The 26,189-nt window shown below is 38.4% G+C and overlaps 1 protein-coding gene across 3 annotated transcripts; it reads left to right on the top strand.

Moving 5' to 3' along the window:
• Positions 1-1,502: 1,502 nt before the first annotated feature.
• On the top strand, positions 1,503-25,690 carry HPGD (15-hydroxyprostaglandin dehydrogenase). Of its 3 annotated transcripts, none has more exons than XR_006414813.1 (7): positions 1,503-1,864; positions 2,871-2,994; positions 4,848-4,954; positions 13,894-13,990; positions 14,356-14,455; positions 20,482-20,558; positions 21,740-21,779. XR_006414813.1 is itself a non-coding variant. In XM_044430864.1 (7 exons), the coding sequence occupies exons 1-7, from the start codon at positions 1,772-1,774 to the stop codon at positions 25,008-25,010; spliced, it is 801 nt and encodes a 266-aa protein (XP_044286799.1). In that variant the 5' UTR covers positions 1,504-1,771; the 3' UTR covers positions 25,011-25,690. The 3 variants fall into 3 exon arrangements, 2 of the variants coding, with proteins under 2 accessions (XP_044286800.1, XP_044286799.1); XM_044430864.1 differs by lacking the exon at positions 14,356-14,455 and adding an exon at positions 24,872-25,690 and having other exon boundaries at positions 1,504-1,864; positions 21,740-21,903; XM_044430865.1 differs by lacking the exons at positions 4,848-4,954; positions 13,894-13,990; positions 14,356-14,455 and adding an exon at positions 24,872-25,690 and having other exon boundaries at positions 21,740-21,903.
• The last annotated feature ends 499 nt before the right edge of the window (positions 25,691-26,189 follow it).

The following is a 26,189-nucleotide window of genomic DNA, read 5'->3' as shown; positions in this document are numbered from 1 at the left end:
GTCTCAAAGGCTTGTGGCTTTACAAAATTGTGTCTCTTCACATTTTTAAATGAAGTCATTGAGGCATTTCCTACAATACTTACGAAATTTGTTCAGGATTGAACACTGAAATACTGATTATACTGCAGAGTCAGAGAACATTCCTATTGCTTTTGTGGCAGATATTTGTAAGCCTCTGAACTTGGAAATTTATGAACATCCGGTGCAAGATGTGAAGTGTAGCAATTTCTACCACTGCTGCACTTTGCACTCTGCATTTTCAGTCATGCAGACTGAATGAAAGAGAAGGAAGTAATATGGGGTAATATTGGAGTAGGTGCACTCTGCACCCCCATCTTCCTCTGCTCCTCACCATGACATCCACCTTTTTCCACCTCCAAAGCCCATAGAGGAGGACAGCCAGCACCATCTTTGAGAAGGTTAAGTGAAATAGGGGCTTAGTCTTTGGTGCTAAGCAGGGGTTTGGTCTTGGTCTCATTCTGAGGCCAGATGACGTTGGTGTTCTGACTGAACAATCTTACAGCCTTCCAGATTATGTTGGGAGCCCATAGGATTGTGCCTTTAGACTATTAATTAAAATCATGTATGTGTTCCCATATTAGCAGGATCTGAAATATTTTCTAAGACTAATAGGCTGCCTTCCTAATTATCTAGAATCCCAGTCCATCACCCACCACTATAATTAAGTTCCTCTCAGATAATGCCAGTGTTTGGAAACCTTTCATTCAAATCCTCTTCTTTTGCATACTGCTTGACTGATTACATGTGCATGGGCATGAGTGCCAATATTGCACACACGAACTTATATTCAAAACAATTAATTCACCTCTGTCCCAGACATGAAGATGTAATTCTCTTTAAACAGAACATTTCAAACTCCTACAGATTTCATTCTGTTGTATGTGGTTTTGGGATATTGTTTTTTCTTTTCTTCCCTTTTTCCTGTATGTCAAGGCTTGTAAATTCTAAGGAAGTCATGACTGCACAACATGACTAATATTAATGAATCCTTGTTTACAAGCACCCACACCCACACTGATAGTCTCTAAGGAGAAGCTACGCTGCACCTCCAATTCTCTCTTCCCCTCTTCCCCAAAGTAAGCCTTTGTTTCCTAAAGGGTTTCAGTTCTTTGACCTTTCTGCAAAGCGGCCAAGAGAAACGCTTGGCTTGTTCCCCTTTGCCTTTTTATGGAGCCGCCATGCGGGGCTGTCAGGGAAGACTAGGTAGGGGGAGCCCTTATCAGAGCGGGCTGCAACTTGCTTTCTCGCCAGGAGGTCCCCTTGGCTAGGACAGGGACCGCTCGGGCTGGCGACTGCTTATCGGAAAGGGGCGGGGAGAAGGGGATGCGGGCGGAGAGCACGCCCACGGTAGCTGCTGTCGGCAGGACGACCCAGGCTGCCCCTGTATCCCCGGCGCTCCCGGAGGCGCTGATGGACGCGCTCTGGCAGCAACCAAGTGTCAGCGGCGCACGTCAGCCAGCCCAGCAGGGGGAAGCGAGCGCCGTGCCGTGGGTGGAGGAGGGGAGGGACAAAGGGCGGGAGGCAACTTCGGCGCAGGTGACACCAAGTTCGCTCCTGCGAGTGCGTTTCTCGATTACCTCAGAGGTGCTCCTCTTGCAAACGCTAAAAGAAAATGTGACGCGCCGGAGAGAGTAAAACCAGCGGCGAGTGCCAATTAATCCCCCGATGCCTGAGGAGAGGCGGCCAGAGTGACAGGGGACTAGAGCGAGCGGGCGAGCGCGCTCCCGTCGGCCAGAAATAAAGCGCTAGCATGCACCTGAAGGGCAAAGTGGCTCTGGTGACTGGGGCAGCGCAGGGCATAGGCAAAGCCTTCGTCCAAGTGCTGCTGGAAAGGGGCTGCAAGGTAAGTGGGGGCGGGGGGGTCCCTGTCCAGGTCGCCGGCGTTGCTCGCTCGTCGCCTACCTCACGCGCGCCTCGAGGGGCTGCCAGAAGCCTTGCCCTGCGCCGGGAGGGCCAACCTGGCTCCTTCACTTTGCTCCCGCTGCGACTCGAAGCTTCTGGCTTGTCTCCCTTGCCCCCAATTTACGATGCACTGCGCAGCGCTGGGTGCCGTGCGTGCGTGCGTGTGCATGTGTGTAGAATTATGCCACTTTCAAAGGATGGAGCATATGCGCGGGTAAACGCACGTGCATTTAGGAATGTGCATATTCATATATGTCTGTATTCAGAAGTACCATTTCACAACATTCATATGTACATTCATGCATCGGGATGGAAAATAGCCTGGTATTATGTATGCATCTTTCGGTGGTATGAAAGTGGGGCAGGTATGTGGATGGATGCATACGTGTATCTTATAGAAACACCAATATAGATAATTTACAGCATGATCTCATGCATGTTTACTCAGAAATAACTCCCACTAATTTCAATAGGACTTACTTTTTAAGAAATGCTCTTTTTTTCCTCTTATTTTGCCCCCACCTCTCAGTGCAGCCGTAACCACGCTGAATAGGAAGTAAGACCCACTGGTCATAGTGGGACTGACTTCAGAGTGCAAAGGATTGCACTATTAAATTTTGGTAACTCTTAAGTCCCCATTGATTAAATGGGAAGAAGTAAGCACATGCTTAATGTTCCCTGTGATATCAGTGTGACTTAAAAGTAGTTCAGTTGGTTCTATCATACCCAAACAATACATATAACACATATGTGTTTTTGGCACATTATTTCATGCAAAGTTCTCTCTATGCCCAAATAGAGATACTCTGCCTTATTTTCACTTTCTAAAGCCTTTCCTATCTTGTTCCTTTATAAGATTGATATAGTGATTATTTCTTTACTCTCATATATCACTCTGGGAACATAATTTTATGGGTCTGGATTGATCATGATCTCTTTTCATACAGGTAGCTCTTGTGGATATAAATGTGGAAGTAGGTAAGGCAAGCAAAGAAGGCTTTGACAAGCAGTTTGATGAACAGATGACCATTTTCATCCCTTGTGATGTTTCAAAGGAAGAAGAACTGAAAGGTAGAGGGTTATTTGCTGTTTACCATTTCAACATACATGAATCTAGGTACTCAGCTAGTATAGGAAAAGGAAACTCCATGATTTTCCCAGCATAGAGGAGGGGAAAGGCATAGGTGGAGTGGTGATGACCCTTTGTGGAGGCATGCAAGTTAGCATGTATCAGGATACCCATTGATACCATCAGCCCCACAGTAGGATTTGGAATAAGAGTCTACTGGGTGTCATGCAGGTTTCAAGTTATATTTACAACTGTACAGTCAAATAAATATACAAGAGCTGACTCCCGCATTTCTGAAAGTATAAATTCTAGTAGTTATGCAGACTTGGCCGTTTAGAAGTTCAGAGGGTTACAGGCAACCACACAACCAAGCCATCATTCATTGCCCCTATACAAACTACCATGTTAAGGGGGGGGGGGAAGAATTATCCCCCCATTATCTCCTTAGAGACTAACATCTTTAACATCAGAGAGGGAATAATAAGACCTGCACAACTGTGGCTGATGGTACGAAGAATGAACTTAAAGGATAAGCTTTATCTTTTACTCAGAAAGCAATCAAGTTGTAAACTTTTGAAGTAAATATTCAGGATAAGCTAGACACCATGAGGAGTGAAAATATAATGTGAGAAGCAAAGAGGTATAGTTTATTATGTGTTCAGAAAAAATCAGGAACCCCATTTGGAGGCTAGTTAATTTCAACTAACAACAGCTTTTCATTTTTAAAGATAATACAGCTCCTCAATGCTTGCAAAATGATGCACAAGGGGAATTTATTCCACATTTAGCTGCAACCTATGAGAAACCTGCTCCCAGACTTATTACTTGTGAGAAACTACTCTTTTGAACAATTCCACCTATAGGTTTTCTTATTTTTCTAAAAAAAGTTACTTATATTTCATGACATACAAAACTCCATGCTACTATGCCTCAGTGGCCTTTTCCCACCATAATCAATCTTTTTAGAATATTTTTACATAAGTTGATTTATTAAAGGAATATTTTGTTCATGGAGGGGGGTGTAAGATCTTAGGGCACATTCCTAGCATAACACAGCTACTTCTCCCTATTATAGATCTTTACCAGCCAGATATGGTCACCACCTTGAGAATAAATAGCTTAAAATTCACTGAGCTATTCACTTTTTCCTCTACTTTCCTTCTTTCACATAACCCACACAACCAACAGACTTCCTCCTTCCCTGACTGACAACTGTCTCACTGTACATAACCTTAGTAGTCATTTCTCAATGGTTGTTTTTCACCTAATAGAAGTCCAGTTAATCAAAGTCCATTTTTCCAAGAGCAATTAAAATGGAATTTATCTGATCCCCTGTATAAATATGAAAAAAGTTTCACTGCCTCATTTCAAAATATGTTTGCAAGCAGTACTCCTAGGTAGGCCTTTGACAGAAACAAAGTTAGCCTGCAACCTATGCAAGTACGGCCTGACCTCTCAAAGGCCACATGAAGTATTTTAGAAGAGCAAGAATAGTTGCATACAATGGTAACAAAGACAAACCAGCTTAATCTTAGCGTTGAAAGTGTGTTTTGCTGAAATTACTTAACCTGGAAGTAAGTCACACTGACCTCAGTAAGGCTTACTTTTGAGTATTTCAGTACTGGATTTTAATATCGAGTCATTTATCCATTCTGTTAATAAGAAGTTTCCAACAGAAAACACCTATACTTAATTTAAAAGTGAGATTATATACATGAGTATAATCCTATGTATATACTTTTAATAAATTTCATATTTTAGTTTGAATTATTTCCATTATTCTAGCGCATTAAATTGTATAGAAATAAGGAAAGTTTCTCTTTGTACCCCTGCTACATTCCTAATTTGCCTACAGAAACATTTAAGAAGACTGTTCAGCATTTTGGAAAGCTGGATATTGTAGTTAACAATGCTGGTGTGAATAATGAGAAAAACTGGGAAATCACAGTACAAATTAACTTGGTAAGTTTAATTATGTGTTTAATGTTTACATAGCACATTATTAAAGGACTTGTGTTTTCTAAAAGGAGAAATATGGGTAATATTTAAGAATTTACTGGAAGAAAGTTATACTTTATGTTTTGAGATAAGTGCTTAAGAACCATACAGCATAATCCTATACTTACTTTAGAGGTAAATCCTGGGTTCAGTAGACTCCCAGCCAAGTATGAACAGGATTAATAACAAGCATTCCTTACAAGTGGATCTTTTCCTTGAAGCTAGGCTTCTTGAATAATCATTGATTTATCTAAACTGCACATCTTCCCTGAACCAGGAGGAATAGAAACTCAATCTATTGAGTTAGATTTTCCTCTCATATCAGCCTAATATAGCAGAAAGTGACATCCTATATTTGCCTACTCAAAATTAAGCCCCATTAAATTCAATGTAATTTATTACCATATAAGTGAATATAGTATCACTTTCTAGGAGTAGCTATGATTATACTAAATATATTGAGAACTTGTCAGCTTTTTCTATCCTAAAGTTTCTTTATCCCTAGACTCAAGGGAATAGTGTGGGTGAATGTCTGGGTATCAGAATCCAATTTTTGCTGGCTGCTTCTGCTGAAGTAAGTTATGTTGAGGCCAACGTGTCCATGGAAACATGTATAGCAGATTTTTATGCTGTTTTTGCTGTTTAAATTCAATTTCCTACATTAGGAATTCATTGTGCACTTTTCATTTCTTACACACAGTTGTCTGCTAGTGCTTCCACAACAATGTTTCACTTCTAATTAGTTTCACTTCTAATTTTTAAGAACATTTTGAGAAGCAGGTCATCATGGGAAAAATGCATTACTATTTCTGAAAGTGAAATTATTTTCTTCTCTGTGTGTGTTATACTCCTACAGCCTAGTACCACCACCTAGTTGTGTAGTAAGTAGTTCATTGGGAAAATGTTGCATGATCCTGAGAATGTTATTGTCCCATTAAATTCATTGTGACTTGCTTCCAAGAAAAGCTTCAATCCTAAACATTTTCTTAAAAGAGTGAACCAAACTGACACAGTAGGATTTGCCTTTGAATGAGCTTGTGTAGGATTCCATTATTTGTTTAGGATTGCAGCTTAGAATGTAACACAAAATAAGTCGCCCCAGGAATTAAAAATAGCTGCACAGTTAAAGCAATTAAAAACCTGAAGATATTATATTTCATCTCATGGTGCTCTTATGCAGCACATATATTTCATTTTTTTCTTTGAAATCAATGACTAAAATGCATCATGATTTTAATCTTCCTCTTGCTTGTTTATTCTCATGCAAGAGACAACTCTGGCATGTTTACTCAAATGTAAGACCAGCAGGTTAACGGCTTATTTCCAGAAACACATGCAGAAGATTTCAGGCTTAAGCAGAATGGAAAACATGCAAATTATTTTTAGTCAGTGGGAGAGGGGATCAGACAGCAAATACATATGTTTTCTCTTTCTGAGAGGGCAAGGACAAATATAAAGTTTAAGTCCCATCCAAAGAAGAGGAACCCCTCAGGCTTCTGGAGGTGCACGGGATTGTTCTGCTGCTTCTGAATACTTGAAGGTTTAAAGCCGGAGTCAGAAATATCAGGCTTTAAGCCTCAGAAGCCCACACAAAAAAAAGAAGAATCAGGAGGGGAAACTACTTTCTGTCAAACACCTCTCAATTCCCCATCCTGGTTATAAGAAACCAGGGTAACTAAATCACTGTTTTCCAATTACCAGCATGTATGTTGGAGGAAAGAATCAAACATCTCTTCAATCTTCAAGGAGATTGAAGGGAACTATAGGGAACCCAATTAACCTCAGTATTCCTTGTTTCTGAATTACTTCATGCTTTAGAGTACAGAGTGTGGCCACCTCTACAGTTGTTGTTTAGTCGTGAGTGACCCATCACAACCCCATGGACAACATTCCTCCAGGCTCTCCTGTCCATCATCCCTCGGAATCCACCCAAGCTCACACCCACTGCCCCAGTGACTCCATCTAGCCACCTCATCCTCTGCCGTCCCCTTCGCCTTTTCACCTCTACAGTACCTCTCAACTCATGGCATGAAGGAAGGTGGCATGCGATCTATGCAGGGATTTCAGCAGCTCTCTAAATAAGCCATTGGTGCTAGTATGAGAAGGGGCCCCACCAATGTTCTTTAGATACTAGTGATCCCTCTTCACTTCCTATGTCATGGAACAGAATTTGCCAATCTTTCTCAATCAGGGGATTTGAATGTTCACTATTATGACAGTTAATAGTGTCATAACTGACACTATTAATCAAGTGATGGCTAATTGAATGGAGGCCAGCATTGCCAAAAGGCATTGCGAACATCCACTGAAAGCTGAGGAGGAACAGAAACTCCTGAAGAGTTCAGTTAACAGTTCTCCCTTTCCTTTTTGTCTTCTTTTCTAGCTTCATATGCAACACACACAGAAAAATTCTCCACAGGTCATGCAAAACTGCTACTACTTATTTATTTATATCTCATATATACAAAGTATATTTCAAATTAAAAATATAACCCAGGATGATAGTCCAAGAGTTTAAAGTACAAAGCCATTAACCAGTATAGTACACAACTCTGAACGTGAACAAACAAAGAAGAGGGTGTAGTCCTTAGATTAGAATGTTCTATAGCTTATATTTTGTTTTTATAAGCTTTTGCAAAGGAACTGGAAGAGTAGGGAAATGGTATTAATTTCTGTAGGGTAGCAAAAGAAAAAGCAGAATAAACAAAGGTGAAATGTTTGAAAAACAGACTGATTAAACAGTCAGTTCTTCATATGTAACAACAGTATTAGTACTGGCAGTACAAGGTTATACTGAAAAAACTTATTTGCACTAAAAGTGTTGTAGAACATAAGCTCACTAAAGTGAGTTATTCTTTCCAATATTTATACCATATTCAAATATTTTCATGATCAAGACAGTAACTTTTGATATTTTTATGTAATAATTCTTGCCTCTTAACTGAATCTCTGTTGTGACTAATGCAGTCTCTTTTTTCATTTATAAAAGGTATATAATCCTAATCAACTGCCAGTAAAAATGAAATGCTTAAGGGCATTTTTAAAAAGAGTCAAACTTTTATTGCATACTGTTGTTCAGGTATACATCAGTCAACTAGTAGACAAAAACATAATTGCTCCCATTTTTATACCTGTTATTTCTATTAAATAAACTCCTTACCAACAATAAGGCAAACACTGCTGCAAGTTCCTAAGCTATGTTCAGGTCTCATGAGCATCACACTGAAACAAAATGTGATCATATAGAAGGATTTAAAATCAGTCTGGTGAAAGCAAATCACTGAGTTAGATTCTAATGTGTTTGTGAGAAAAAGGTGTCCTCTCATTCCTGATTAGGACCTCAGGTGGTAGAAGTGGTGGTGGGAGATAATTTCCCCTCCCCATGCAGTCTCTTGCTGCTATTCCAGAAGGTTCTGCAACCCTAGAGAGTAGATTTGGAGGGCAACAAAGGGCTTGAGAAGGGAGTATTGCAAGTCACCTTTTCTGATATTTATTATATTTATATTCCACCTTTTTTTCCTTCCAAAGAACTCAAGGTGGCTTACAATAATTCTCCTGCCCTTCTCAGTCTTACTCTCATAACAACAATCCTATGATATGCTTTGGGCAGAGAGTCTGTGACTGGGCCAAAATCACCCAGTGAGCTCCATAGCTGAGCAGGGACTAGAACCAAGGTTGCCTGAGTTCCAGTCCGACACTCTTAACCACTACACCACACTTATATGAGCAGAACTCTTCACTGGATGCTTCTGTGAACAAGAGTAAAGTTACAATCCTTGCCATTGCCTTTTAAATTGACTCTTCTTCTTCAACCAATATTCATTTTTATACAGTTTTATTGTCATTTTAATTCATAATTTTGGAATATATTGCAGTAAGTTATCATCGTTGTCATCATCACTATCATTCCAGACTACCCAATAGCCTAAGCTCTCTGGGCAGTTTACAGTGGCATATAAAATATAATGTAATTCTAGATAACAAAATCTATAAAGATACAATACAAAATTTAAAAGCCAAAATTAAAACCAACCTGAGGTTAAAGAGATTACAGTTGGCACCAGGTGAGCCTCAGCAGAGAGCTTATCCCATTACCGGGGCTGAGGGCAGCGGTGCAGGCTAGGGGTGCCCTTCTCATGTTTGCCGTAGATTAAGCTTCCCTTGGTGGTGGCAGTCCGAGGCAGACCACAAATCTAGATCACAGCATGGTGTCAAGTTGCAGTTGAGAGAGTACTGAGTAACCCAGTACTACATTCCATTAAGTACTGTGGTCTCAAGCTGTGTAGGGCTTTGTAAGTAATTGAGCTTGGAAGCATGCAGGTAGATCCTGGGTTACAGAAAAGTTCAATTCCTGAGAATGTCCTTGGCAAATCTGTATGTATGCTGAATCATGTAAGTCAAATGTTTGTCTTCGTAAATATATTTATTTTACCCTTCTATGCATACAAAACATTTAAGAAATACTTTCATATCACTAAAACATCTTAAACACAACATTATAACAATGATAATAATACAGAATAATAAAGTAACTACAGGTACTGAAAAGAAAGAGGAAGGGAATCTGTATGTACGTATGTGTGGAGAAATACAGTATCAAAAAATTAGTTGTAACTTGCCTTTTATGCCTGGCTCAGTATATGTTTGAGCTTCATTGTCTGTCCATCTTTAATTTTAATACAAGTCCAACAGAAAATAACCTGGATTTTTAAAAGTGACCTACCAGGCCCTCATTATCTTCCAAAGTTTTCTGATAATGGACTGCTAGGGCAATATAGTGCAGTGCCTGCTTATTATATTCCAAACACTTTAATGCATGGCAAATTAGTCTCAATGGAACAGTGTACAGTGGCAAAACTGCTTGAGCATTTGTTGAGCTTCCATTTTCAGTTTCTGATGGAACACAAGGCTTATGTGGAAGAGGGAACAAACATAGTGTCTGAGGCATTGAAGACCTTGGTGGAGAAGGTGAAAACATTTGATCTAGGGAAATGGGTTTTGGTGGCTATCTCTAGGGACCTATGCAGCCACTGATGACACATCATCAAATGTGTTGTGCAGTTCTTTAGAGATATTCGTGGGTTTTTGTGAGAGATATTCATATAAGGTTTATGACAGAACACACCTTCATAAGTACAAGTTGTTCCTAACCCGCAAACTACCTGTATAGGCAGGGTAGCCACCGGTCTAAACACATAGCATGGTCTAAACATGTAACCATTAATGGTCCCTGTTATTAATCTGGCTGCCACATTTTCCACAAGCTACAGCTTCTGAACAGTCTTCAAGGGTAGCCCCCTGTAGAACACATTGCAGTAATCTAGTTTTAGTGATTACTGAAAACAGGCAGTCCCTCTCCAGATAGGGGCAAAGTTGGGCCACCAACCAAAGCTCATAGAATGTATTTTATGCCACTGACACCACCTGGATCTCAAGTGAGAAAGGTGACTCAATGAGTACTTCCAAGCTGTGAAGGGAAGTGCAACTTCATCAAGAACATGTGGAATCCCTGGTCTAAGAACCATCAACTAACTATCTCAGTCTTGTCTGGATTGAACTTCAGTTTATTAGTCTTCATCCAGTCCATCGTTGCAGCCCAGCACTGGTTCATCTGAAGCTTCACCTGCTAATGATGAAAAGAAGAAATAGAGCTGTGCGTCATCAGCATACCGTCAACACAGCTCTGAGTAAAGCTGTTGAGGGATTGTTCAAAGATTCATACTCAGGAATGTGCAGATATTCGGGCTGAAGCAAGATAGCAGTTTTATCCTTGACAGTGGAAAGGCACAGAGGGATACATCCAAGGGTGCAGGCTGGAAAGGGGAGAATAATCAAGAGCAGAGTGTTGCTAAAGCAAAGGGTATCTGCTTGAGTTTCAGGGCAGCTGACGGGTGGCTTCAGTTTCAGATGAACAGACACCAGAGTCAACATCTCTTGATGTTTTCTTTTGAAGGTGAATGCCACAAGCTGTTGGCAAGCTGTGTTCCTTTATAACTGCTACTGTATCATGAAAGGACCAGCCTGCTGGGAAATGTGATACTCATTTTCATACCTGCATTCATAGTACGACAAGCCTGTTTTTGAACAAACTACAGTTAACCCTGGACCTTAAGAAAAAGATAATGTAGGTCTAGAAGTTTCCAGTAAAGAAAGTGGAACTGAAAAGAACTATCAGGAAAGTCTACTGTGCTCTAAATAGAAATATTTGAAAGACTTGCTTGAAGTAGTAGAAGACCTAGAGGGGAGGGGGAGGGAGAAGGACAGATACAATATCCAGAAGTGACTGAAGAGGAACACTGAATCACTCATGCTTCCTGTTACCATTTCATTGGAATGTACAAAGCAGATTTCAGAGTACGCAGCAAAGGCATCAGAGATCGCACATGATGTGGGCATAACATCCTGTGTTTTTAAAATCAGTTTTAGCTGACATGAAGTGCAGCAACACACTGTATTAACTGTGTGTCTTGCATTATGCTGTGGGATTTATTTATTTTTCAGTAAAGTGCAGAGGGTAGAACATTTCTGTTGGGATACAGCATGTTGGAAGTAAAGAGGGATTAACTCTCCCATTGAGGAACCCTGGCGGAAGAGCTGCAATTAGCAATTGGGGGGGGGGGGACCTGCAGAAGTATTTCAGAGTGCCATTTGAAGTTCTAGGTCATGGGTTCCATGTAAATGATGGCCTGTTTTATTTGCTACCAGTTTTGCAGAACAAATTCAGGACAATCATAATGTGGCACTGTTCAAAGCTTCTGCAAGCCCTCTTGACTATCCAGCTAGCTTGTCATTCAAAAATGGCAAAACCCACCAGCCATGCCAGTAAACCTGCAGAACCTCAAAATATTGGAGACTGTATATTAACTGAATTAATGAACTGTTGCTCAGCAAGGATAATGTTAACCAGTTAGTTGATTAATAATACACCCTACTTTGCATATATTTTTTTCAAAATAAGATATTAGCAGAACCCAAATTAGCAGAAACCATGGCTCTTCATGATGATTCACTACCCACAAACCAAATGGAAGTTAGAAGCTTGCTAAGTCTTACGTATTACCATGGGAGATTAATTTCACAGTATGTTCTAACTTCTACTTGTACATATATTGATGCTTATTTGCACTTGTAATGGAACACAAGGCCCTTGACCTTATATTGAATAATTCATCTTAAATTTAATAATCCATTGGATACACAAACTGCAGGTACATGACTATACTGCAGCTTTCTCCTTGGAATCACCATTCAAGATGCCACAAATAAAGAAGAGGCACAAATGAACTGCCTTCCTTTACTTGGATACCTAAAACTTTTAAAGACAGATTATAGCTGAACTATTGTTAAAACTATCCAAAATGGTCACCGGAACAATTTCATTAGTAATCCACAACATATAACTGCCAAAGTGCAAACACTTCTGCCAATATTAGCATTAGGAATGAATTTGCTATCACAGAATGTTTCTTCCTAACTACTCAGTCGGCCATTGTGTTGTATTGACACAAACAATCTATTTGGCTCTTGAAGGTCACCAGAGTGTTGTAAAAATCAAAACTTTGGTGTGCTTTCAGATGAGGCTTTAATGGCTGCATCAGTCTGCTCAATTCATGGAAGTTTGGGAAAAGCGTACACCAGATGCCAGTGACTTCTATTCATGAGCCTCCCATGTTTTCTTACCTCTTTTTCTATCTTTTTCCTTAATGCAAAAAATTATTAAACAAAAAATGGAACAGCTTCTGATTGCTAACTGGGATTGCTCCATGTAGAAACACCCTTGTGATTTCTTAGGAATGACGACCATTTCACCTAACTTGTACACTGTGCTGGGCAGCACTCACACAGCTATACCTCTGCTTTATCTTTTCATTTGCCTGCATTTCCATTCATTGATTTTTGTGACCTATTGCCACTGGCAACTATTCCCACTCCCTAGAAATAGGCATAGATGGTTATGATTACCATAGAAAAAGCTATAATATCCAAGTTAGAGAAATGTATTTGCTTAGGAATAAGTTGCATGAACTTTTTTGACCCCTCATGGTGCAGATAGCCATGTAAATGCAGTGACTTGAATATAAGTGGAATTTCCAAACACCAACCTGTATGTTTACCCCATTTTTGCTCACTTGCACAACAGTTTGTTTATCCAGGTGCTGGAAAGTTCAACACTATGCATTATTTATCCTAACATGATAGTTACAAATTCCAGTGGTGAAACTGACAGCTTTCAATCTGCTTTTTCCCAAGGTCAGAAAATGTCTTCCCAGTACATATGAAATTCATCAGGATTTGATACCCTCTTTGCCAGTTTTCCTTGTATTGTGAAGGTGCTCTGCAATCATGTTCCCTGTTCCACATCTGAGAACAAAAGTGAATTTTTCAAAATTGCAGAGAGAAGAAAACATGCCAATTTAATTCCTTCTTTTGTAGCCTTTGCACATAGTGCAAAACAATTTTCCTAAAATGGAATCAGTCATGGACAGGTGAAATGTTTCCGCACTTGTGTAAGAAGTGTGAAAATGTCCTTTGACTAAAGAGGTGAAACTGGCAAGAATTTTCTACTGCTAGTGTATGGTAACCTGAACTTTGTGACATACTTTTACAGTTAGTTTGGCAAACACTACAAAGGTTCAAGCATATATTAGCAAGATGAAAATCTAGCATGTCACACATATGTGTTAAAAACAAGAGACATTAAAAGAGCTCAGTCAGAGCAAAATCAAGTTTCAGAAGAGGAGCACATGGAATATAACTTAAAGATGTATGGAAAATACAAAACAGAACAACCATAGCATTCAAGACAGGTTCAAGATGTGCTCTAAAAGAAAAAAAAATTAATAGACTTATCTCAAACTGAGACAGTACTAGGTGTGAGACTTCCTTTTTATTTTCTATATCAGATGTCAGTGATTAGAGGAACATATCTTGGCCTAGATTACATGAAAAAAGAAAATGGAGGCACTGGAGGAGTTATTGTCAACGTAGCATCATTAGCAGGTAAGAAGATCATTTAAAAAAACTTTATTTTAAATGTTATAACCTTTTCCAAGATAGAAGCCCAAGAAGCTTCAATAAAGCACTATAGGAAAATCAACTCAAACATTACATCCATCTAATGTCAAACAACAGCATCACAACAGATTAATTACATGCTGCAGTAATTCAGATTTATCGAAGGTTTTGAGGAAACAACTTTTCACCTGATGTCTCAAAGAAATGAAGAAAACTGCTGAGTGAATAGGTATGAAGAGTACATTTCATAGCTGGGGTGCTACAACATTTTGCCCTCCCCCATTCTACATAGTTGTCAATGCTGTTTCACCATCCCATCAGCATTTTGTTCTTCCCACTCCACATCATAGGCTGGTGAGAGTGCTGAAACACAGGAAAGAATCCTCTTCATGGTCTCTGTGCATCACACATGAGCTTGGTGCCTGCATGGAGCCTCTTGTTAGTGGGGAGGTAGGTGGAGACGACCATAACTGCCACTAGCAAAACTCTGGCATCTTAATTTCCTGTTCCATTAGCACTCTGTTTCCTGGTAGACGGAACTCTGGGTTTCAAGAGTGCCATCCTTGAATGTCCATCGGCTAACTGCAAAAGCTGATACTAGCATAACAGGCCTAAAAAAGTCCAGGCCTTAGAGCTTGTTCCTCAGTCTTCTGATCCCTAATCCTCTACTGAGCTTTAAATCTTGATCTTTGCCTGGCTTAAACTGTTTCTGGATCACTGTCATTTGTTTGTTGCTATGAATCTTATACTGCCTCTGCATCTGCCTTCAGCCTCTCTGATCATTGCAGCCTGAATTCTGTAACATGACTTCTGCCTGTTTTGGACCACACACCCCTGCCTGGCCCTAACTAAAGTAAACTGTCAGATTTTTTTCTTTCTTTTTTCTGTGCAAAAGGTTACACAGTCTTGCTAATGTGATGCTGGATATCACCCAAGGTGTATTTATGAGGATACTTACCAATTACTCATTGTGTCCTTTAGTGCAACACTGAAATAAGTGTGTGTACACATGCATGTGTGTGAGAGAGCAACAAAAGATACTAAAGATAAATGTTCCAGAGTCAGAAAACAAGGCTGAGAGTCTCTTGCTAGCACAGAAGGTTGCCGTCAATAGTTGGCTCTAAGAGACTATGGTGAGAAATACGGTGGCATGGAAGACTCTTATCTATAAGTGGTTTGGGATAACAGAATATGCTATGTTTAATCTATAATTCCTTGACTGAGGTGGAACAATTTGATGCGAAATTAAGGTGGAATTAACATTTTAGTTAACAAAAATGAAGATATGGTCTTGGCCATCTGCAGGGTGGGAAATTTGCACCCTGCCCTATGCTTCTGAGATTTATTTTACATCTATGTTACAGTAGGGTTTATAAGGAAAATAAATCTGGTTAATGCATATTCAGTATCATAACTTCCAACCCACTGCTGACCATTGTAGATCAGGTCAATGCTTCTTGGAGACTAAATGGCATATATTCTTTTCAAGATGAAGTTGTAGATGAAGCTGAAGGTAAGGAATATGATGTAGCTCAGCAGAAGATAATTTTAAAACATTTAGTAAATATTGACTCAATGAATGAATGCTGTAAGTCAACTAAAGGCAGAAAAAAATCAATATACATTGGTACCAGACTGGAAAACTGGAAAAAATGTAAATTGTATCTCTAAAATAGAAACTTACCTTTGTTTAATTCATAATTTACTGCAGAGATGCCACCAATGTTACTTTGCAACACCTTAATATATATATAAAGCCACTTAAATATACATTAAAACCTGTGGTATGACATACATACATAAACTATCATATGGTGTACACTCACAAACGTACCTTACTACTTTTCTTCTCAGGTTGCCTTGGGGCAATCTACACCAGGCATTTTTATGAGCATTGTAACACCTGATTCACTGGCATGTCACATGACAGCCTACCTGTCTTCCTCACATTATTTCTCCCAGTATTTCTTGGATTTCTTCATACTAGTTATATCACAACTTTTATATATTGTGTTTTTCCCTCAGCGTGTGTTATCATTATATGCTAAACTAGTAGTACTGTTCTGGAGTCAGGAGGAGTAGCTTCAGTAGGTTGATGGAGAGGAAGTAGTGTCCTGTTGGGTCTTGGGTTGGCAAAAAGAACAGCAGAATGAGATCCTTCAGTTGTTTTCTTCCTCCCTCCCTCCCCCCTCCCCCCCCCTCTCTCTCTCTCTCTCTGACTTGTAAATTCAATGCTGCTTTCCTCTTTCCTTCCCTGTCCTTGAAGAAAATAAGGTCTGCAATGTCTTTTCAAGCCTTCCAGATGGTCTTCTTTTTCTTCTTGCCTGAGGAAACAACCAGCATGTCCATTCAGAAGTAACTCACATTATCTTCAAAGGCCCTGCCCACAAGTAAACCGCTTTGACTTCAGGGCTCCTTTTAGGTATAAGGGAACAGAGCTGGAGGGGCGGGTGTTACTCCTGCTGACTTAATCCTATGGAAGGAAGACAGCAAGTAGCTGCACAGCCTCCTCTTTGCCTCTCCTCTCCGTGATTTTTGTGATATGGCAAAAGGGGCAGCCTTTTAAAAAGTCATTTTTTAAAAGTGTTTTAAAGTTCATTCACACATATGCCTAAGTAATGGATTATTAAAAATAATTCTGCACATATCCCCTTTTATAATTCCTACTTTTGTTGCATTTTTATTTGTGTGTGACACAGGCTCACATTTTCAATTACGCTGTATTCATTAGCATGTGCCCCAACTATGATAGTGATAAATAGCAAGCCGTGTACCCTTATGATCAGAATGGGCTCTAGTCAAGATCCTTCCCTTGTTAAAATGATATGATCATGTACCTGTATAGAAGTTTCAGTGGAATTTGTTAGCTGGGCTTCTAGACACTTGTTGAATTTATCCACAAAAAGTTATATCACCAAAAAAGAGAATGCAGAATTACAGAACTACTGGCCAGAACTAATTTATCTGGCACAAACACACTACTCCACTGTATTTTATAGAACAAAAATGAGAACTTATTAATGTTTCGTTTAAAAATGATAAGAAATGCATGATGGTTTTTTTCTTAACAAATAAAATTTAGCACACCCAAATAAATATTTACAATATTAGAATCTTCTGTGTATTTTAACATGTGTTCTCACTTTAATCTGAGATTAGGATATACATATTTTTAAAATATTAAAATTTGTAACACTTTTAAAACTGTCATTTTTAAAGTATTCTGCTTGTTACAATTAGTGGATATGCTTGACTATACCATCAATACATTATTAACAGAGCAACCATACATGTATTATGCCAGAAGAGCAAGGGTTCAGCATTATCAGCACATGTTTACTGTACAACTCAAAGGCCATTGCAAAGGAATATCATACCAAAAATAATAATTGGAAATTAAAGAATTAAAAGAAAGAACATGTATATAGATGGCATGAATCCTTGTCCTTACATTCCTCCAACATACCAACAAAAATTGCTCTGATTTTAGTGCAAACATTCTCTGCAGGTAGTTTCTGTCTGACAGCAAGTATCAGGTAGTGTCTACATCTGAAGGAAACTTAAGAGATCCTAGGATGCCTGTTTTTGCAGTGTCTTGCACTGCCCAATGCAATATGTGTTAGAATATTTACTTTCCTTGAAAGCAGGAGGCCTTACTGTTTCCTGTTAAAGTTTATTTGGCAGCAATTTCTGCCAAGTAATTTCAATGATATTCTGGTCAACAGTTCTTCCATTTCCTCTCATCTAATGGTAAAAAGTTTATTTTGACCCAAATTACCCTAGAATTCTTGTAGAAAGCTTTACATTCAAGTTATGAAGTTTTTTATCCATTTTATTTTGCAACAGGGTGTGCTTTGATTCTTGGGTTACATATTTTTAGATAGAGATAGAATGCATCATTGGATGCCAATCCAGCCACTCTCATCTATCTTAACAATAGTTTATGAAGATCTATAGTTTAAAGAAAACAACTAGCTTTTTTTAAAGATGTTTTAATGTACAAATGGTATTGCATGTAGTCTTAGACTGCAGGCATATTCATATTTACCTAGAAATAAACCTCATTAAAATAATGGAATTTACTTTTGAGTTGCCAAGTATAGGATAGCACTTTTACATATGCAGTGTGGTAGCATTGCTGATAATGAGAGGCTATGGACTTACAATCTGTCTTATAATTCAGTTTCCTGCAACTTGCGGAATGAGTTGTTCATAGCTTGAAAGTATGTGTCCATTAGACATTATTATTTCCAGTTCAAGTAAACAAGGGAAGTTATACCAGTAAAAAACAAAGCAAAACCCCATACAGATGCCAAAGCACTTATAGTGCAAGCCACAGAAAAGTGAATAGGGCTTACTTCAGCCAAGCAGTTATACTTAATAAGCTAGCACCAACATAAGAAAGGAAGCAAATTGGACTTGCCAATCTGTTAACACTTTCTACATTATACTTTCAGTTGAAATCCTCACTTTCATGCAGACCATAGATACTAACTCTGGCACAAATAACAGTAGTCATGCAAATTTACACATATACAATTTGATCCTATCTATATTTACCAGAAACAACACCAACATCCTCAGGAGCTGGAGCTTCAGTACCCTGGCAGGACCCACTTGCACTTTCACTAGGTCCACTGAAAGTAGTAAGAATTCAATAGCTGATGTGCATAAAAGCTGTTCATGATGCTTAATGTATGTAATAACCACATTTCATGAAGAACACACCCCCAATCTTAGTTGTATATATTTCCTGGCCAGTATAAATACTCTCCAAAAGGAGTGATGGAAGGGACATATGTTGACTGAAGTTTGTATATCAATATGCTTTCCCTCTTTCTCCACTGATCAGCATTATGAATGGATGGAAGGCTATGTAAGAACTATGTGTGAGTATGCATACAGAGCATGCACTGTATCATGTGTGAGTTGGGGTATGGAGGGGGGTAGAGAGAAATATATATATAGAGAGAGAGACAGGTGGTGATTATTTTCTTTTTTACTTACACACCTGTGTGCACACATACACACTACCTCCATCCATCCAGCACATATGGCATGTGGATTTGTATGTGTTTGAGTGGATTTGTACCTTCCCTTGCCACCCATTCATCCATACACACAGCTGAGCAGTGGAATAGATGCCTCCCTTTTCAGTGGATTGGTAGGAAACGGGGGAAGGAAAAAGGACTGCAGATAAACATTAACAGTATCTGCAACACAGCTTCCTTTCCCCTGGTGCTCTGTTGTTCCCCACTGCAGAGCAATATCTGATGGGCAGAGAGACTAGTAGCTTTCTGTAAGGTTTACAGCAGTTGGGATAGGGAATAATTTTCATTAGGATTGGATAATAGAGAATTGTTAAACCTTTCCTCCCTAGCGATCGCTACACAGCTGATAAATAGAATAAAATGGCTGTTATCATGCCCTTCTTTTCCTTTGTGGATGGGAAGAGAACCAATTGCATAACTTTAGACACCAGACAGCATGTCTTGCAGTGGACATGTGAACTAGACACAAAATGTTTCTTGGAGGTGGTGCATATCTGCCAGAGAATGCACATTCCACCAGACCTACTGGAAAATATGCAAATAAAAAGCTTTTAATTTTATTCATGAAGAAACTTTTCTATATGTGTACTCCATTAAATGTTCTGTCAATTTAATGATGGAGGGTGATGATATTTTGGGAAGAGAGAGTACTCAAGGAAAACCACAAATAAAACATCTTCCCAGTGCATTCTTGACAGTGGGGGGGATGGGGAGGCAGACAGGACTATTGTGCTTACATTTGCTTACATTTTTTCTCAGTCCCTATCCAGAATTTATTTTATTTTTAATTAGTCAATGTGTTTAAATGCTGCCCATTAGCAACTTGCTCTCTGGGCAGCCATTACAATATAAAATCAACATTATATATACTATGTATGCACAGCACTATTCTGTTTCTTGTAGCATCCTCCTTCTAATTTGGCAGTCATTTAGGACTCTTAGAGACACTTAATACAGACTCTTTGATTACAGCTGGACACTCTGTGTTGCCACCCATTGACACATTGTAGTGAATTGTTTCCCTGAAGCACAAACCACCTTTTTTGTGCATCTTTGCAATACCTGCAAACGTATATTGAGAAATTTTGTGAAGAATCATGACTTGTGCTCCTGATAGGAAGCAATGTCCACCCTCTGCTGTCACTCTTGTCAGTTTTGGTGTGTGTGCTGGAAATTTTAAACTGTTTTCTGTGTTGCTTTGAGCTTCCAATCAACTGAAAAAACCAGCTAATGATATAAATAGTAATATTACTTCTCTCCACCTTGCATTATTTCAATCAAACTTCAAAGCAGTAATAATAATAATGAAGTTATAAAAGTATACCTATACAAGTTCTCATCCTTTTGTGTTCACATGCATTCTATACCACAACTTAGGTTCATTTTAATGAAGACTTGTGACCCTTTTTCATTCCATTTTTAAAGGACTTATGCCTGCTGCTCACCAACCAGTATACTCTGCTTCAAAGCATGGGGTAGTTGGATTTACACGTTCAATAGCTGTGAGTATGAACAGCTGAAAATCTCATAATTTTCCTCCTAACAAAATCACTTTCCTGTTTTTCTTTCTCTCAACATGCAAAGTAGCTGCGTTCTTCTCTGCACCTCAGTTACCTAGATTTCAGCTATTAAAAGCAACTATGTACTTTACAATAAACATCATACAGCTTCTTTAGAATCTAACTATCTGAATATTTGAAAGTCTCCCTGATGAATTAGATAAGCTGAAATGAGTACTAAGAAAGGCACCTAAATTAGCAACAGAATATATCCACAAAGAATGTGCTAACCCTTTTGTGGCAGTGGTCAGCTGATTTGTAATTTCGTGAATACTATTATAAATTTGCCTGTCTTAAATAGATATTGTATTAACAAACTGACAAACAAATAATTATATCAGTGAGAAGCAACTAGATTTATCAGTAAGTCAACTGAGAAATAAGCAGAAGGCAATATGACATATCTGATCTGTCTTCCCTATTCACTTGCCTCTACCAGTGAACCAGGCTGGAGTGATTACTGTGCTCTGAGAAGGCAGGCGACTTCAGGAGACATGCAAGCAGGGCAAAATGTGCATTTCTATCAATTTCCCTTTTCTTCCCAAAATCAGGTGTAAAATGAAGAGGTAGATTTAAAATGGTTTTATTGTATTTTAATATAATTAACTTATAAAATTTCTATCAGCTTTAATTATGTCAATAATTTGTCTCGATTACCATCTTTTTGGTAGAAAAGTTGAAAGCAAATTAAATAAATAACAATAAACTGCTAATTACACATAGGGAAGATTTGGCCTACAAATTTGAAGATTTGCTTGCAGCTAATTTTTAAAAATAAGAAAGCATGAATTACCATAGGCCCCATATTGTTAGACCTTTTACAACTGGCCATTAGGCACAACTCAGAGAACTCAAGAAAACTCAGTTCCACAACAAAATGGAAGAAGCAGCCTTTAACCAGCTCTGGGTTAAACCCTGCAAGTAGAGAAGCCTTTATATTACGTCAAGCGATTTATCCATTTAGGTCAATATTGTCTAATCTGAATAGCAGTGGCTTTCTGGATCTTTCGCATCATCTACATTCTGACCCTCTTAAGTGAAGACACCAAAAATTGAACATAGGACTCCTTATATAGAAGACATGTGCTTTACCACAACACTTAACATATCTGACCTTTTTGTAGATGGCCGCTACAGCAGGAAACTATGATGTAAGAATAAATACAATCTGTCCTGGATTTGTCAACACACCAATTCTTCAATCAGTTGACAAGGAAGAAAACATGGGCCAATATTCAGTGTACAAAGAAGAAATCAAAGAAATGATGAAATTCTATGGTATACTGGAGTGAGTAAAGTACTCATAATACTACTTGTACATACTACTACTGCTAAATACCTGATGTCTTTAGTTGAATGCAAATAATGAAATATTCACCTATACCCCAAGCACTTAAACTGCATAATGGTGACCCTAGAGAAAGAGAATAAAGAGGAAGACCTCAGTGATTAGGATCAAACAGGCTACAGCTTTATTAAAGGATCCCAAACAACTTTCTAGCTATTGAAACCACTGCTTGCCTGACATTTGGTTTCTTTAAACCCTAAACACACTCTTTTTTTCTCACCATTCCATAAGCTCACAGTTTCTTGTCAGGTAGAAGCTTTTAGTCTTAAAAATGTATTTATATCTGTATCTGCTGGCAAGTATACATATATACATATATATTCCCAAGGATATATAGAAACCACTGTTTATTTTTGTATGACCCTGTTTTGCTTCAAAACTGACTGGCATTCTACCAGCTAAGTTCATTGTTTGAGAGAATGATGAACCTTTGATCTCCCTATGGCAATCAGGACACCAGACAAAATTTTATTGACAGCTATGATTTTTTTCAAATCCACACAAAATGGACCATGGGTTATCTCTCCTTAATCACAAACTTCCCCCAAACTACTCATTTTAGGCTTACATTTTCTTCCTAAAGAAAGCAGCATGTTGGTACAGTGTTGCCTATTCATGTCCCCACTCCTGTTTTAGACTTCTCTACTTCAAAGTACAAATCTTTATCTGTTGACTGGACTATTCCTGGTTCAGATGGATTTTCCATTCCTGTTTTGAAATGCTTACTTGAAAAGCAGTATCATTATAAAAGATTGAGAGGAGTAAAGGGACTGAATAGCATGGAGGAGGAACGTGCTAATGGCAAGATCTTCACAAACTTTGGGCAGATACCAAGGGAAAATTTCAGAAAGTGAAAATCTTCAGCATGTAACCTGTAAGCACTTCCAATGTCTTCTTCACAGTGCTTGCAGAAGTGTTGATGTATTTGTTTAATATTGTTACTTAGGGGAAAATGAGAAAGAACTACTTCTGATAAAACATATTTTTCAAAGAATCACTGGCTGCAGTTCACCTCCAGCAATTATTTGAATTAGATAGTACCCTATGAAAGGTTGCAATGTTCAGAAGAGAAAACAAACATTTTTGCTGAATAAGACGAAGCCTAACATCCTTAGGTGCAACAGGTAGATACCAAATAGGCAGTCTATCAGTTGGGGATTTTGTGGCATCTGCAACAATTTCTCAAATTCCCAAATGATCCCACAGTTCCAAAAGGTTGGTTGATATAAGTGCCAATCACTTACCCATGGTGAGTAGTTTCAGTTGCTTCAGATCCCCATAATATATAGAAGAGGACATACACAGTAACTGTTGGTCTGTGCTGATGACTGGCAAAGCACAAAAGAAAATTTATAGGCCTCATTCCAGGCTCTCATTCTTGCAAGGGATCCTTTAATAAAGCTGTAGTCTGCAAGATCCCAGAAAGAAAGTTTTCATTAAATGCATGCTTAAAACCTTTCAGTGTGCCTCTCTTCTCCATGCTCATTGCAGAGGTAGCTACAGCAAACAGAAAGCTTTCTGACAGAGCTTCTAGGTAGGAGAAAGTTAAAGAACCTTATGCTTATATTTCAAAGGTCAGCAGGTAAAGTACATAATTAGGAGGGCTGTTTCATTATGCTCTGCTTCTGTTTACAGTACAGTGGTACTTTGGCTCACGAACACTTCAGTTCAAGACCAAATCGGGTTGCAAACAGAAATTTCAGAAAAATTTTGACTCAGGTCGCAAACTCCACATCGGTTGATGATTGCAATCACACCGTCTTCCCTGCACAGGCGCGATCACAGTCGTGCTCCGGGGGATGGCCATGATCGTGGTCACATTTGTGCAGAGAAGTCGGGTGCGATCGTGGCCTTGCTCAAGGGGGAGAGATGGCCGCGATTGTGCCCATCTCCCTCCCGAGCGCGCTCATGATCGCACCATCTTCCCTGCACAAGCGCGCCCGTGATCGTGCCTGTCTTCCCTGTGATTAAAAAAAAATATTTACAGAATGGATTAACCCTACATACATTGAACCTTATGGGGAAATTTGACTTGGCTCATGACCAATTCGGGTAGCAACCAGAGTCGTGGAACAGATTAAGTTTGTGAGCCAAGGTACCACTGTACAAGGCATGCCACAAACTTCTGCCTCCATCTTACTGAATGTAGAAGAATCAACTAATTTGTATACTAGGTGTTGGAGATTCCTTGGCTAGATGGGAAGTATTTGGGAGTCTAAATGGGTCTTCAGTTGTCTATACTTACAGTACAGTCAGTATGCAACATATTGATTAATCACTTTCTTCATCCTTGCTGAATGCTGACAAATTGTTAAAACTACTAAGTAATTAACAGCATTGTCCCAGTTTACACAATCAAAGAAGCCACCATGGTTTAAAGTTGTGATGTTTGTTTAAATCAATGCTAACACTATTAGCACAATTACCCACCCAGGGGTGATTGCCATGGCTTCTGAACTCATTTAAGTTTCTGGAGAAACAACCCTCAACTGATCAGATGACCTAAATCTCAAACAACAGAACAACATAACAAGAGTTATTTAGGTTTTTGAATCAAGCATGCCCCCTGGGTTTGGATGACACAACAAGTCATGCGCAGGAGGATAATTAAATTCATGGTGCCTGGTACACGCTGGCATGCACCACCCATTTTAAAAAGCCACCATAGCTTGTTTTACTGGTGCAAACCAGGCATTTATGTATCTACTATTGTATTGCCAAGAATAGGCATGCAAATGAATTGGTTCCAAGTCTCCTTGATACCAGTGGGTCTCAAGTTTTTTTAGCTTTGTACAATTCTGCAGCCTTTTTATGCTTCTATGCCCACTTTAATTGTACATAGATTTAAAGGTAAGTTCTACACATATGTATTGAACCATATCTGATTGTTGTTTAAATTCATTTATAGCCCATCGCTAATTGCTGAAGGATTGATAAAAATCCTTGAAGATGATACATTAAATGGAGAAGTTATGAAGATTACAACAAACGAAGGGATTCATTTTCACAAATATGTTCCACCACCATTTCAGGCAAAGCACTTATAAATACACTTGCAGAACTGTTTTGAGGGAAAATATTATTCATTTCCCTGAAACTACACTGGTATGAATTGTTAAATAATAAGAAAATACTGGTTAATATTAATAGTTCACCTGAGTTTTAAATGTGTCTGTTAATATTCTTTATGTGAAGGACTAATTATATTGCAAATTATATATGATTTTATATTAGAAAATTAATATTATTTTTAATTATTTTTATACCAGATGGCATTTCAATTGCTGTAAAATTATTTGAATATTACCTAGTTTTATTTGCAGCAAAATACATCTGAACTAAGTTATAAATGTTTTATTAATTTTGTTGCAAAACACACTTGTAGATTTTAGGATAAGAGGAGTAGCACCATGTATTTCTGGAACTCGTGGGTTAATCTGAAATATTGACTTGGGTGGCACTGCATACTTCCAGGCCTTGGGCCACATTTTGCTTAATTAGAACATCGACTAAGAATGTGGTTAGACATTTATAATTATATTATATGCAACAATAATAGTATTAATGGAAAAAGGAATTTTAAAATATTGTTCTTAGCTATAGGATAAACATTGTATATAATTACAAAGGTATTGGAGTTAATTCTTTCAGTAGAATTTATACCAAGCATCCAGACCCAGTTTTATTCTGTTCCTTTTTCCTAAGTAAATATTACTGTTTGAATATGGCTGAGACTATTTAACTTAATTATTTCATTATCAGTTTAGAGGCTGTTCTTTTTGTATACTTTATGATATTCTTACAAGTCTAAACAGTAACAACAGACAAAATTAATGTCTTACTTGGTAAGTATGTAAGAAACACATTGAATTGGGAAATGTTAGACCATTGGTTACATTTTCCCTCTATAGAATAATCAAATCAATGATATTGTAGTATAGATAAAACTTGGGAACAATAATTTTAAATCTGAAATAGTTTAAAATATATTAGTAACATTTGTATTAGTTGAAAATATTATTAGTAAACATATAGAAGAACAAGCCCTGCTGGAAAAGTTACCATGGCTTCCATAACATGGCAGTAATCTAACTTCATTATAGCCTAGTCACTTCAGGAACTGTGGCCAGGTCATTCCCATTTAGTTGTTTCCTTGACTGAACTAACTGAACACTTTATTTCCTAGATTCTCTGGCAATTATCAGTCTCTGAAAATGCTCAGAACT

The sequence above is a fragment of the Varanus komodoensis genome, unplaced genomic scaffold (genome assembly GCF_004798865.1).
Source record: "Varanus komodoensis strain SLA01 unplaced genomic scaffold, ASM479886v1 scaffold21, whole genome shotgun sequence".
Lineage (NCBI taxonomy): Eukaryota > Metazoa > Chordata > Lepidosauria > Squamata > Varanidae > Varanus > Varanus komodoensis.
Note: the sequence above shows the minus strand (reverse complement) of the source record. Positions and strands in the feature narration are given on the sequence as shown.

Bases quoted from the DNA above. Each gene is read 5' to 3' on its own strand.
- HPGD (XM_044430864.1), top strand. From the start codon at position 1,772: ATGCACCTGAAGGGCAAAGTGGCTCTGGTGACTGGGGCAGCGCAGGGC. The intron at 1,865-2,870 runs GTAAGTGGGGGC...CTTTTCATACAG, and splicing joins TGCTGGAAAGGGGCTGCAAG to GTAGCTCTTGTGGATATAAA. The intron at 2,995-4,847 runs GTAGAGGGTTAT...ATTTGCCTACAG, and splicing joins AAAGGAAGAAGAACTGAAAG to AAACATTTAAGAAGACTGTT.